We start from the raw sequence: 15411 nt of genomic DNA, 5'->3' as shown, positions 1-15411 counted from the left end.
TTGGCATGTGCACTTTTGGCATGCACATTCAGAAATGTTCACAGACATGTGCAAGGCCTCCACAAACAACAATATGCAAGAAAGACTTGCACAGTCTCCTACACAGAAGTGGGTTCTGTATAGATTTTTAAAAAAGTAAAGTGTGAAGTGCCCCTAATGCTTTACTGTTTGGTCAGGACGTTGTAATGAAAACCAACAACCCATCAAAATGAAACAGATAGTTCATCATTTGAACGCTGCCATCTTCAGCATACAGTACTTACAGAGTAGTTCCATTGAAACCCAAAGGGTTTACTTATGAGCAAACATGGTAAACTTTGGATCGTATTTGGCAAACTCGAGTTTCTACTCCCTGACGAGGAAGCAACAGGTGACTAAGATTTTAATACATTAAAAGAGCACCAAAAAGTTATGTGGCATCCTCATTCTTAAATCGTCACCTTTTCCCCAGAACAGAAACCTCCAGCGACACATCACAGCACTCCTGCTGCTTCTCCTACATGCACAGCAACTCTCGACAGCGACAGCGAGAGCTTGGCTCCTTCTCTCCCTATTTGCTGCAGATCTCTGCATTCTCACTTTGTCCTCACTTTTGGGCGCTGTCCATGGTTGCAGCAATTGCCTGCGTGACGTCAGGCCGCTTGAGCGCCTCGGAGATTGGCGGAGGAGCTCGGCCGGCCTGTGAAATCGCGCGAACTCTTCCCCTCGCTCCCGCCCCCGCGCCCCGGGCTGCCGGATCCCACTTTGCCTAAATAGGGAGAGCCGGCAGCGGGCTGGTCTGCCGGGAGCCGGAGCGAGAGCGGAAGAGGCAGCGGCAGCAGCAGCAGCACCAACCGCGGCAGCTGCGGCAGGCAGGAACCGCCCTACCCAAAAGCAGCCCCGGCCGGGCTCTGGCATGGGACTTCGCCCTGGCTGCGCAAAAGCTGCAGGCCAACAAACAAGATGGAAGAATTTCTGCAGCGCACCAAAACCAAGCTGGTAAGTTCTATAGGACGGAAAGTGCAACTGTAAAGAAGTTTCTGTTTGTTTGTTTGTTTGTTTGATTTATTCTGTGAGCTAGTCTCCCTGTATGTTATATTGTTGCTTAAAACACACACACAAACAAACAACTTTTGGAAGGCATCCAAACGACCTGGTGTGAATCAGCATCTTGAATAAAGATAGGCCTTTGAATGCTTTTGCTCTAAGGAATCCAATGCTTCTTAGGTGATCAAACAGCTGCACAGGAGATTGCAGTGAACCCCCACCCCACCCCAAGAAGTTGCTGTGTATTTGTTTGTAAAGCATCCTGTGAAGGGCAGATGGCAAGTTTTGGGACCTATCACTTTAGAAAACCACAGTCCTTTCACCCAAAGTTCACCCAGTGCAATCCTGTGCGCATTTACTCAGAATTAAATCCACTGTGTTCAGTGGGGCTTCCTCCCACGGTAAATGTGTACAGGATTGAACCTATAATATTCTACCCCGTAATAAATAGTGTGGAACTCTGAACAAGTTTTTTGTTTTTGACTGTTCAGGACACAGAGAATAGATGTTAAGAAAGACGTTTGACAAATTTGGAATAACACAAAATATGATAAATATATATTTCTATGCGTGGATGAAGCTTCTGGTGCAATATTTTGGTTGTTGTGAATGTTTTTAACTCAGAATTGTTTGTTGATTGGAACGAAATGAAAGTTTGGCCCAATATAGCAGTGTGGACATCTCTTTACCTTCAAGATGGTTTGTGTAGTATTTCTAATTGCAATGGAAGTCTAGCAAATAATGTGTACCTTCTTATTATTTTAGCTATTTCAACTCAGTCTGAAGGAGGTGATACCTTTTAACAATGGTTTAAAACTGTTTTTCTGAAGATCCAGCATTGAAATCCTGATTAAACTCAGCATAATAGTACACATTCACCATTCCACATAGTCAAATAAACATAAATGAGATTCACTTAAAAAAGAGAGCGGATGTTCACTACATTCAGTTTGCCTTTACTGTATATTCAAGGTCCAGCCCTGTGGGTACAATTCACGATATCTAACCTTCCTTTCTTACTGTTGGTGGAAAGTAACCATAAATTTGTCTTTTGCTACAAACTTGCTTGTTTTGACACCTCTTTTTGGTTGCCAAAGTTGTATACAATGATTTTTAAAAGTCTCTGTTTAATACTTCCTATTAGGTTCTTCTTTCACTGTACACAAATAGCAATAAATATTTTGCCTTTGTTAATACAGTATGCTAGTTCTGGTAAACTTTCCCTCCCGAAGCAATGTTTTAACACAAAGGAACATGATACTTAAAAATCTCTGATGACAAAGCACAGGGGGAAATACATAATTTATGATCCACTTATCTCAAAAGCCTGAACAGAACAGACTGAAGCCTATATTAAGCATGATGTCATGGTCACATGGCAGGGAATGAGCCATGCAAGTCTTGAGGCCTGTTTTTAAAGTTCTGCTTCTAAGATCTTATGCTGGCTGCTATCTTTGAGAGAATCCAATGGCCAGATTTTATTGGTTCTGGCTAACAACAGGTCTGCCCATGCCAGCTTTGGACCAAAGATAGAAGAGGGCATATGACACTGGATCTTTCAGTTAGTTGGTAGAAAGAGACTTAAAAAGGGATTTTTTAGAAGCATAGAATGGTAGAGTTGGAAGAGACAACAAGGGCTATCTAGTCCAACCCCTTGCAATGCAGGAATCTCTTGCACAACATGGGGCTCAAACCCACAACCCTGAGATTAAGAGTCTCATGGTCTACTGACTGCACCTTCATGAAATAGCTTCTACCTTCATGAAATAGCTGCACCCCCTGCATTCATACCCCTCAGATATGAGGGATGGCAGTACTCACCAGTACACAGTGCCCACACCTTCCTCCCCTAATCTTGGCTTCTAAAGTGAGCGTGTGAGGAGGGCGCACCTTTTCTCCTGTGCCCATAGCAGTGGACCCCTTGGCATTGCCAGTCTTGGTGGCAGTGCTTCCTCCTTGTCCTCATCCTGTGGCAGCACAGTGGTGGTGGCCGGGCCGGGCAACACCAAGAGGACTCTGGCTTCCTCGAAGGCCTTACGGATGGCGTAGAGGCAGAATGCCACATCTTCCGGCAACAGCGAGCCTAGTTCTGGGCACTTGGTGGGCTCTCTCCCTCACTGAGCCCGGCCTGCAGCGTGGCTCACCTGGCAGCAGCCGCAGCCAGTCAGCCGAGAGCGGAACTTCATGATGAGTCCTGACACCTTTTTTCCCACAAAAAGGGCACTGTCCTCAAGTAGATCAGACATGTACAAAGCAAAAGGAATGTGAATATTTCCAAGCATTGAAATGTTAAAACTGAAGCTAATGATACATTTTGGAAGAGCTCCTGAAAGTGCTCTGCAACAGTGAATTAAAGCACAATCATGGTGGAATATAAACTAGGTAAATTGCATTCAAGGATAAATTTTAGAAAAACTGCTGTATTAGTTTGTGAGCAGGAAATCAAAAAGTGCTGTGAAAGCTTAAATGCATACTGATTTATTATTGGTTTGGGGTTGAGCTTTCATAGTTAATGGACCCGTTCATACAACAGGACAGGCTGTGTAGACACAGACATTCTCTTCTGATAAAAAAAAAGCAAGACACATTTGCAACCTCGGTGTCTTTTTCTTTTAAACTTCTGATTAGCTGGAAGACAGGAGTGCCTGGTGTGCTATGGTCCATGGGGTCACGAAGAGTCAGACACGACTAAACGACTAAACAACAACATATTTTAGAACAAGGATTGGGAACTAATAGTCTTCTGCATGTTCCTGGGCTTTAACTCCCAGCAGCAGGGCCAGTGGTTGGGGCTTAGGGGAGAGGGGGGGGACTTCCCCCTCCTTGTCCTAGAAGAATCAACTACATGAAAAATCAGGAACATTTAAAAAGCAATATCCTAAATCAGATTTAAAGAACGACACACTTCAGACCCTTCTGTTAAGAGAATATTATTTATTTCTCTCACCTTTCCCCTGGAATAGAACTCACGCCGCTTTAAAAATTAAAATCAACAGCACTAATATAACAAACAACCATTGAGTGATTGGACTAAAAGAAGATGATGACGACAAAAGAGAGTTGACTTTACTGGATCCCAGGGGCAGCCTGGTGTGTTGAAGGCTTCTATGGGACCCATAACAGCCTGGATTTCACTGCACACATCTGTCATGCCTCCGCTGTGACGGGCCCAGCAACAAGCAAGCTCATTTTAAGGCCAACGCCTGCCCTAAGGAGACCTGTTTGGCGCCACCAGTACAATCTTTTTGGCACCAGAATAAAACTTTCCTATTTTCCTAGGCTTTTTAGATGGGTTGTAAGTTAGACATTTTGTTCTTTCCTTTTATGACTTTAACCTGGTATTTATTTTCTTGTTTGTTGTATTATATGTTCTAGAAAGTAGTTTCAGACTTTTATACACTGTCCTGGGATCTTCTCATAAAAGTTGGTTAAGAAATGTTTTAAATAAAAATAAAGGAATACAGCTATTCAGATTTTAGCTCACGTCTGTCAAGGAAGTGGATATATCTGAACTAAGATATGTTTTTCACGATTTGTTTTTGGCTGCTTTAGAAATAGTTTCCAAAGGCTGTAGGTGATTTCAATAACCTCTTGCCCTATTTCTTTCTTTCTTTATTATTATTATTATTATTATTATTATTATTATTATTCCAAATTATTACAAATCAAACCGAATTACTTTAATACAATTTCTTAAAATCAGGTTTCCTGCTTTGTTGAAAACATATGTCGATCATTTCCTCCCATAGCCGCATTATTTCTTATTTACAGTCGTACCTTGGATCTACTTCCAAAACATTTGGAAACCAAAGCATGGCTTCTGACTGCCTGCAGCCAATTGGAAGCCATGGAAGCCCTGTCAGACGTTTGGCTTCCAAAAATAGTTCACAAACTGGAACACTTACTTCCGGGTTTGCGGCATTCGGGAGCCAAAACGTTTGAGAACTGAGCTGTTTGAAAACCAAGGTACAACTGTAGTGTCCTGTTGTCATCCTTCACTAACCATTAGCCATTCTTCCAGTTGACTGCTTTTTCCTCCTTACAAACAGCATCTCTGGTACATCTTATAAATATAAAATCCAGTTCATGTGTGTAGTCCTTCATATACATTTTTGTTCCAGACCTGGTGGGCTGAGAGAGTTCATTACTAACTTCCATTGTTCAGTTATTTGCAATGTTTATCTGGATGATCACATTCCATTCCTTCCGCTGTTTACAAAGTAGCATATGAGCCTCAGCCATACATAACTAACAGGGAGCACTTCTAGGCCATTAAATTCCCCTCTGGAGTTCTTTCTCGACACACAGTTCTCCAATTCAACATTGAATTTGGCTGCAGATCACCCCCACCCGGCATTCCTCTGACAACACACCCATCCAGAAATGGTCGTAGATAAAATCCATTCAGCCTCAACTGAGGGCGGGGCATAGCAAAACCTTAGTAAAATTCCTTATTGAGCATCAATCAAAAGCCTCCCCCCTCTTTTTTTGAAGTGTCAAACATAGTAACAAAGCAGTGGGTACACACGTCTCTTTCATTGGGCAGGGGAGGACAAGGAAAGGAAAGACCATTTGAAAAACTCAAGAAAGCACAAAGCGTCTTGTCCTCCCCTTTACTTTCCTGGCTTTTGTAAGGATTCTCAAGCTTCAGAAAATACACAAATACCTTCAGAGAGCCAAGCCCAGTCCTTTCAGCAGCTGATTACTTGCAGTCCATTAGCATATGTCGGTCCAGGAGCGTGTCTTGATTAAAGCCAATTGTCCAAATTATGGAGGAACCATCCACAAATAATGCTGGTAACGGAGGCTCGTCCATGGCAGGGAAACACTCCCAGGTCACTCCTGCTCTGCCTTTCAAGTTGGCAGACATGGGATTGCATGGCACAGCGGGATGCAGTGAACTCCTCAGAACCCACTGAGGAGCATTGCCAGGATTTTTGCCTTATAAATCCTCCCTTTCCCCTGCCTGAACTTCCTCGCAGCCTGCAGAGGGCTGCAAAGAACAACTGCCATTGACTCATGACATACCGTAGCTGGAAACCCCTCTTGCCCTATTTCTGTTGGAACAGCCAAGAATTCAACCAACTCACAATTATGAAAACTCACATGTATTCTTCAACTTTATTTAAAAATGTGGTGTTATTTAGTTCAAATGGAAATTGAGACAATTGTGTGGTTTTTTAAAATAAGTTCTTTTCTAATTTTTTAATTTAACTATAATAATCATCAATTACAATTGCATACATAGTTAATTTGACTTTCCTCCTCCCCTTCCTTGGTTTCTTATAAAAAACATTTAAAAAACTGCGATTCCCCAGTAATTCTTTTTATTTCTCTCTGTATTCCTTCCAAAGTCACCTTTTAACTGCTTGATTTTAAATTATTCCTGTTAATGTATTTAATTGTTTACAATAATTTTTAGATAATCCACATATCTTCCCCGTACTTTCTTGATTTCTTAATCTTCCCGTAGGTTTTGCCATTTCTGCATAGTCCATCAACTTTACCTTGCCATTCTTCCTTTGTTGGGACAGTGTCCTTTTTCAGTCTCTGTGCAAAGAGCATCCTAGGAGCTGTGGTTGCATACATAAGCAATTTTGTTGAATCAGGTTATTCTTGATAGGACTGTCCCATGGAAGGTGGAGCAAACTTGTTCTCTGCTTTGGTGAGTAGGACTCAAATTAATGGATGAACCTTCTGACAGTAAGAGCTATTTGACACTGGAGCAGACTGTCATGAGAGGTGATGGAATCTCCTTCCTTGGAGGTTTCTAAGCAGAGGCTGGGTGGCCATCTGTCATGAATGCTGTAGCTGAGATTCCTGCATTGCAAGGGGTTGGGCTAGATGACTGTTGGGGTCCCTTCAAACTCTAAAATTCTATGATTCTATGAAGAAGAAGAAGAAGAAGAAGAGTAGTTTGAATTTGATATTCCACTTTATCACTACCTGAAGGAGTCTCAAAGTGGCTAACATTCTCCTCTTCCTTCCTCCCCCACAACAAACACTGTGTGAAGTGAGTGGGGCTGAGAGACTTCAGAGAAGTGTGACTAGCCCAAGGTCACCCAGCAGCTGCATATGGAGGAGCAGAGACTCGAACCCGGTTCCCCAGATTACGAGTGTACTGCTCTTAACCACTACACCACACTGGCTCAATGTAACAAATGAGGAGTTAGGTTAAGTAAACAACTAAACAATTATAGACACCCTCTGTATTAAAAGTGACGGTTAATTATACATTACCAGCACTGCCCTGATAAGCATATTGAAAACTCAGAGTAACTGGAAATCACTGTTGCCAAGTATAAATATTTATGAAGTTCTGTTGGCTGGAAAGTTGCAGTGCAGACACCTAAAATATGTTTGTAGAAATAGTGTTTTAAATTTGACCTTTTATTTTTCCAAGAAATACCAGGCTGAAAATATGCCATGTGAAAACTGTGCAGAATCGATCTTAAAAATAACAGCTGTCTTTTTTTGTTGCCACCTGCAGTGTTGATGCTTTCAAGGGAAAGTGTGTGTATAATATTTGTACTGTGATCGATGAGCATATTTTTTGCCAGTTATTTTTATTGATGTTCCAAATTATTGCAAATTGTAACTGAATGAATTCAATTTAATACAGTTTCCAAAACCAGTTTCCCACTCTTGTAATGATGAGCAGATTTTAATTAGGTAGCTAACCAACATTATGAGGTCACCGAGTCTTCCATTTTAACAGCCACTTTTATTAGTGAATGTCTAAAAGTATAGCAATTTAATATGCCCTTGCTTTTTACTGAGTTATGGTTGGTAAGCATCTTTGGATTAAGGAGAGCCCCTTCCCCTCCACATTATCTTAATTGTTTCTGCTTAGGCCTATGTGAAAGAAGGAGCAGAATAGCTTGAGACCCAGCCAGATGGGCGGGGTATAAATAATAAAATAATAAAAATGAGTAAAAGGAGGTTTATTTTGCTCTGTGAATCCAGTCTCCAGAGTAGCTAGTGGGTTAAAGGTTTGCTAATGATGTTCTGTTTAACTCTTACTTTGACTTCCTCCTTCTTATTGTAAAAGGTTAGATATTGTTCTGTATTAAGACAATGGCATGAAAGATGGTTCTTTAAAAATAAATAAATGGGAAAAAAAGGATTTTGGACCTTAAATATCTATGACAACTTCTGTTAAAAGCCCAGGGAGAGTGCCTTCTAAATATACACAGTTGGCATGTGCAATTGTTGACCTGATTTCGTTTTAATTACACTTGGCATGGCAGCCATGACTGACAGGTAATTCATTATGTAAAAAGCTGTAATATGTTTCCTAATAAGACATTAACAGCAGGGAGTTGGGAAACCTGAGCTTCCCTGTCCTGTAACCGAGAGAAGGATAAAAACTGCTTCAAATGATCATCTTGGGCTGTTTTACTCACACACCTAGAAAGTGTTCAACTAAACCCAGCATTGCTTGCTGGGCTTTGCTATGCTTCAGCTGGCACAAAGCCAGGGCTCTGTTTAATGTATGCAGAGAGTTAGAAAAGAAAGTCAGGCAGATTTTTCTTCTTGCTAACACCCACCAACACATAGGCCAATTTGTGGTCCATCAGATATTGCTGAACTAGGTGAAGGTAAAGGGGCCCCTGACCATCAGGTCCAGTCGTGTCCGACTCTAGGGTTGCGGCGCTCATCTCGCTCTATAGGCTGAAGGAGCCGGCGTTTGTCCACAGACAGCTTCCAGGTCATGTGGCCAGCATGACAAAGCTGCTTCTGGCGAACCAGAGCAGCGCATGGAAATGCCGTTTAACTTCCCGCCAGAGCGGTCCCTATTTATCTACTTGCACTTTGATGTGCTTTCGAACTGCTAGTTGGGCAGGAGCTGGGACCGAGCAATGGGAGCTCACCCCATTGCAGGGATTCGAACCACCGACCTTCTGATCAGCAAGCCCTAGACTCTGTGGTTTAACCCACAGCGCCACAACTCCCATAATCCTGGGTTATCAGCCATGCTTGCTGGGGCTGAGTTCAACATCTGGCAGACTAACTAAATTTGGCTCATAACTAAATTTTTCATTTTAATTGCTGATTCATAGCTCCCCAGTTCCCAGATGCATATTGCTTTGGTAGGTTTTGCCATTTCGTCATAGTCCATCAATTTAATCTACCACTCCTCCCTAAAACTGAAGGGAGATCCTGGCAATGAGCCAGAGTGAAAACTCTTCATTGTTTTGGAATTTCAAGATTAGTTAAATATACCATTGTGGCGGTGGGGTACCTAATGTTTTCACTGGTGGTGAAATTTGGTGACCTGGCTAGATGTGACTGACTTTCTGTATCAACCACAAGCTGTTTAATGGTTTCTTTGGCCTGTGCATAGCGCATGCTGAGTAAAAGCTATGGGGTAAGACCTAGAGTTAACGTTTTGTCTACCACTGCTCATTTCCATGTTGTTTGAAAGTCGCCCTTTATCATTAGGGAGGCAAGGCCATGTGGGTAAAAGGATAGTCTAAGCCAGAAATTAAGTGTGGCCGTCCACACCCTAGCCTCTGCTCTTACAAGGCCTGTCTCAGGACAAATTTGAGACATATTTTGGCACTTGAAAAGCTGATTTTAGAAACTTAGATTGCAGTAGTTCCAGTGATATGAGATTAGTGAAGGGGCCTAGCTGGGCACCATATAAAAGCTGCATGATGGACTTGGCTTCAAACAGTTTAAGGGCTGTGGGTATATAATGTTCTTCTTTGGTCCTACGATATTTAAGTATGGCAGTTGCACTTCTCAGCAGCATAATCCCCATGGGCTTTTCTGCTGCCAATGCTTTCATAGCTCTTCTAAGCCCTATGGGTGTTCTTGAAAGAATTGCTGCATCATCTGCATGCAGCAGGACTGGGATATGCTTCCCTGCCAATTTTGGGAGGTGATAATTCATTTTATGGAGAAAAGATACCATAGCATTAGTATAGAAATTAAATAAAAGTTGAGCCAGTATGCACCTTTGTTTGGCACCTTTCTCAGTTCCAATAGTGTTGGAAAGATGCCCCTGGGGGTTGCATTGCACTTTGAGCATGATCTCTTCATGTAGCCTGCATATTATTAAATATAGCAAGTGCCTGTCAAGTTTAGAGACCTCCAATTTCCCCCCAAAGTTTGGCTCTGGGTATGGAGTCAAAGGCTGCTTTAAAATAAATAAATACAGCATAAAGGGAGACTGTGCTACAAAAGGAAGTTAAATGTTGGAGGACTTCATGCAGTGTTTAAACTGTGAAACTCACAGGAGGCTGGGATGGCCACCAACTTGGATGGCTTTAAAAGAGGATTGGACTAATTCATGGGGGAAGAAGGCTATTGATAGCTACTAGCCATGATGGCTATACTCTGCCTCTACAATTAGAGGCAGTAATTTTTCTGAATACCCGTTGCTGGAAATCGCAGGAGAAGAGAGTGCTCTTGTGCTTGGACCAGCTTGTGTGTTCCCCACAGGCAGGGCTTTTTCTTCAGCCGGAACTCAGTTCTGGCACCTCTCAGGTGGGTGCCATTGCCATTATAAGAGAACAAGGGAGGTACCTCTTTTTCTGGCAGTGCCCACAGGCACCTGTGAGAACAGGGTGCTGAACTAGATGGGGCATTTTGCCTGATCCCACAGACTTTTATGTTCCTATGGGAAGTCCCCCCCCCAAGTCTCTGGAGCAGCTGTTGGAGGATGGAGGTGCACAGGGTGCTGCAGATGGGAAGAGAGGAGAAGGCAAAGTCCCATTGTGAGAGCAGTGCTCTGTTCCCAGAGAAGGATGAAAGAATTTAGCACAAAAACAGGATGGCTGAACTTTAGGTGATAGTCTTATGATGTCTGGTGGTCTTACCATGCTGAGTAGTACCGGTAGTACCCAATATTTTGCCTCTGATAATGATTCTTGCTTCTCTGGATGGAGGGCAGAGAGGGCTGTGTGCCTGTGTATAGAAACTAGTCTCTTGTGCTAAGGCAGAATTTACAGTCAGTGCTTTGCCTGCTTTTGCCTCTGGCTCCACCCATTGCTTGCAAGATGTCCTCTGGAGATCGTCCAAATGGCTTTGAGACTGTAAAGTGTCCTTCACCCCCCCACCCCGCCCACTGCTATTGGATTGCAGCAACCTTAAATGTTTTCTTTCAGGGACAGGAAGGTTGTGGTTTTCCTTTCCCTCCCCCTATAATCTACTCAGTCAGATAATGAGTGGGTTGGGCTAGGGGAGAAAAGAGAAGCTGGAAACAACGGCTAATGCGCTGTGCCGATAAAAAGCTATCATGGCTCAACATTGCTTTATGTTCCCATCCTGGATAAAATAATGCTGATACAACATTTTGTAATCAAAACATCCAAAGGCTGAATGTTATTACATTGCACAACAGATTCCGTCCCCCACCTGACTTGAAACTCTGCAACATCATAGGAGAAGGGAATGATCCAGCTTTTCACGGTGAGGCACCTGTGCCCTTTCAAACTGGCAAACTATCTTATTTCTCAGTGTATTTGTCTGTCATGAGAACCACTCATCCTCATTCTGCTGGTCTTTAGTTGGGAAGGAGTGCCAGTTCACAAGAGAAAGAAGTTCATGGTAAGTGAGGCAGGCTTTTAACTGATGAATATTTTCTGTTTGGACAGTAAAGGTAAAGGTACCCCTGACCATTAGGTCCAGTTGTGGACGACTCTGGGGTTGCACGCTCATATTGCTCTATAGGCCGAGGGAGCCAGCGTTTGTCCGCAGATAGTTTTTCCTGGTAATGTGGCCAGCATGACTAAGCCGCTTCTGGCAAACCAGAGCAGCGCACGAAAACGCTGTTTACCTTCCTGCTAGAGCGTGCTTTCAAACTGCTAGGCTGGCAGGAGCTGGGACCGAGCAACAGGAGCTCACCCCTTTGCGGGGATTCGAACTGCTGACCTTCTGATCGGCAAGCCCTAGGCTCTCTGGTTTAGACCACAGCGCCACTCGCGTCCCCAAGTCAGGATAGGCAACAGTAAAATGAAACCATTGACTATAAAATATCAATATTGAGGTCATAATTCAATGAGGATGTGTCCTGTGCGAGGCCCTTGGAAAGGAATTAGACCTTTTACAGACTGAGTAAGTTTGCTCAGAAGATGATGGCAGTGGATTTGATGCAGTTTAGTTAATAATTACCTAGAATGAACTAAAAAGGGAAACTGAAGTACAGAATCTGCCTGAATGTACTTTGTGCAGCAGGACTAGTCATAAACCAAAACATATGCCCAGGTGAATTGTAATGGATGAAAACAGGTAGTAATGTGGCTGAAAACAAGCCAGGTATGCCTGATATTGATTTTAAAGCCCATTCTGCTATTGACTTTAGGTCAAAACAAAACAACCTCACGGTGGACGAGAAATCTAAGGCAGCCTTCTCCAACCTGGTGCCCTCCAGCTGTTGTTGGCTTTCACCTCCCACTAAGCTCATTCAGCAAGGCCAAGGGGTGTTGGGAGTTAGGAAATGCCAAAGCATCTTGAGGGCAACATGTTTTCAAGGGCTGATCTAAAGGATATGACATACATTGTATTTTAAAGATGTAATCTGTTTCACATGTGCAGTTTTGAGCATTGCCCAGTGACAAAAGATAAATTTGCAATGTATATTTTTTAATCTATCATTCATTGGGGTTTTCACATTATACAATAGAACAGTAGAGTCCCTTGGTTCTCCCTCCCCCTCCCAGTATCTCCGTCTCCTTCCCCTCTGCAGTAATATGCCTTCAACATTCCTCAGATGAAAATACAGACATTTCTCATTTCCTTGCAACTGACTCTCCTTGACCCCCCCTTCCCCCCTAGAGCATTTCCTATCAGAAGACGGATGAGACTACACTGATCATGGGACACAACACACGCCCTCCGCTGTCCCAATAAAACCCCTTAATTCCGATTTTATTTAATTTTATTCTTTAGTAGATTTACAAACAGAAAAGCACACACCAATAAATAAATTATAGAAAGGGACAAGACTAGATGTGGATGCACAAAATATTATTTTTCTTTAAAAAATCAAGACTCCATGCTCTCCGCTACACTTTTCTTCCCGCTCAGGGGGCTCCTGCCCTCTGCCTGCCCCTCGGAGCCAGTATATCACATGGGGCTGGACCTTGGCAGCAGCAGCCCTTCCCAGGGGCGTAGCCAGGATCAAAACTAGGGGGGGGAAGCCATGGTCGTTCAGGGGCTGGGCCAAGGCATGGGAGGGGAGGGGCCACGAAGTGGGAATGTGGGCGGGGCTACAGGGCCAGCGGGCCTGACGATACTGTGGTGGCGGCAGCGGCGGCAGCGGCCACCTTGTGCTTCTGGGGCTGGCAGCGGCGGCGGCTACCCTGCTTGGCTGGAGAGGACGGGAGGGTCGGGCAGGCGAGAGGGGGTGGCAGGGCGGGCGAAGGCGAGGCAAGGCACGGCCGCAGTCACGACGGCTCCGAGGCGTTGCTGCATATCAGCATAATATTTCAACCATGTCGTGGGTTCAAGCCCCACCATAGGAAAAAATTCCTGCATTGCAGGGGGTTGGACTAGATGACCCTTGTGGTCCCTTCCGACTACAATTCTATGATTCTATTGATATATTACCATAGCATATGCATCATTCTGCTTTCTTGAATTGTCCTAGGCATAGCAGGCAACTCCTAGAGGCCTAGGTGCCTCTCCCCTCCCCATTACTGGTAAATACTGTATTTGAAAGAGTCACCCCCATGTTGATGGGCTTTCTATGTGGGGCTTATCCGCCCCCCCGTATTTTATTAAGGATGGAAGAGGGAGGGAAGGAAGGAAGAAATAGAGAGAGGGATAACTCATATTTGTGGGTGCCTCTGGGTGACGCTGTGATGCTGGAACTCTGCAGCAAGAGGAAGATAACGGTACGCCTGTACAGGAGCCTTGTAAGCAGCTTTCTCTCTGCTTGATTTACAGCAGGCACGTCCAACAGGTAGATTGTGATCTACCAGTAGATCACTGGATGTCTGTGGTAGATCACTGGTAGGTCACTGGCACCCCTAAAATAGCTCACCCAAAATTTTCCTCCTCCCTAAAGAAAGTTGAACTATGACACGAAGCCCTAAACAAAAATGGGTCTCCCTCTCTCCTAAAAGAAGCTCAACAAGTTTGACCTAAACCCCAAAAAACAGGGCTTCCCTTCCTTAAAAAAACCTCAACAGCTTTGACCTGAACCCCCCAAAAGGGGGTAGATCACTCCCAGTTTTAAACTCTGTGAGTAGATCGGAGTCTCTTGGGAGGTGGCCACCCCTGATTTACAGTATACAGATGCAGGAGGAGGGGCAGACTGGAACACCACTGCTTTTTATAAACATCACTGTGTCTGTCAAAGCTACAGCCCCCCCTTTCTTATTCACTTCCTTTTAGCCTTGCAGAGCCACCTTAGTTAAATTGAATCCTCTGCACCCTCATTAAATCGCCAATAGAACTCATTAACAACTCCCACTGAAGAACAATAGGGTGAAGTGGTCAGCTATCGAATCTTGCCTGGGGATATCTGCTCCATTGTCTTAACTGCTTAACTACTGGTAGCCACTTTGCTTTATTTATTTGATGTGTTTTTGTTACAGCTGTGTCCCCCCCACCCCCAGCAAGCTGAGACTTAGCTGCTCTTGCAAAGCCCTTTCCACTTCAGTTTTTGGAGGGGAAAAGTGCTGGTTATGGTCTGTAAAATACATTAATTTTTTGCTTCTAGGGGGGGGCAGCTCCTCCTCCTGCCCCCCTGCCTACGCCCATGGCACACACACTTCTGTTTAATGTTATCTATAATATGGATCAGGCTTGGCTTCTAACTACCTCAACCGTTCCTCATAAGGCTTGGTTTCCAGGCCCTTCATCATCCTGGTCACCCTCCTCTGCTCACTTTCCAGCTGCTCAATATCTCAATATCTTCAACTAGCCTGCACTGACTGGCAGCAGCTCTCCGGGATTTGGGGGGGGGATTCCCAGCCCAGCTCCAGGCGGAACAGCAGGTGCCTCCGAGTTCTGACAAAGGAGCATCACCACTCAGGAGGGGCCAGGTGGGGCCAGGTCCTGGGGGGGGGTTTCCACGGTGACAAGGACCCGCCCTCCTTTGTGACTTCTCTTGCTTCTCCTTTAAAAGCCACTGACTTGCAGGCAGCCATTGTGGGTTAGTAGTGAGGCGAGGAGAGAGAGAGAGAGGAGTTAGTGGCGGTTGGTGGCGAATAGGAGAGGAGAGGAGGTTTGTTGTTATTTTTCCGGTTTCTTATTTTGATTTTGATTTATTACTTTTATTTGATTTATTACTTTAATTTCTTTGGTTTTATTTTTCTTTTCTTTTCTTCTTTTCTTTTGGCACTTTTATTTATTTTATTTTATTTTTTGTTCTTTATATTATTTTTGTTCTTTTTTTGTGCACATCTGTGCATAGTTTGTATATATTTT

General features: G+C 43.8%; 1 protein-coding gene across 13 annotated transcripts in view; it reads left to right on the top strand.

The window, feature by feature from the left end:
• Window positions 1–780: 780 nt before the first annotated feature.
• The window catches only part of PRUNE2 (prune homolog 2 with BCH domain), a 138693-nt gene continuing 124062 nt past the window's right edge, over window positions 781–15411 (top strand). For 12 of the 13 annotated variants that reach the window (XM_088653070.1, XM_088653069.1, XM_088653064.1 and 9 more), the window contains exon 1: window positions 781–978. In XM_088653070.1, coding sequence (XP_088509196.1) covers window positions 943–978 — 36 coding nt within the window. In that variant the 5' untranslated portion in view covers window positions 781–942. Of the gene's footprint in view, window positions 979–11368; window positions 11584–15411 lie in introns of those variants that run through there. The other variant, XM_088653065.1, reaches the window with a different exon arrangement.

This window comes from Zootoca vivipara, chromosome 10 (assembly GCF_965207765.1).
Source record: "Zootoca vivipara chromosome 10, rZooViv2.hap1.1, whole genome shotgun sequence".
In the NCBI taxonomy this organism is placed as follows: domain Eukaryota; kingdom Metazoa; phylum Chordata; class Lepidosauria; order Squamata; family Lacertidae; genus Zootoca; species Zootoca vivipara.
This window is presented reverse-complemented; position numbering and strand designations above follow the sequence as displayed.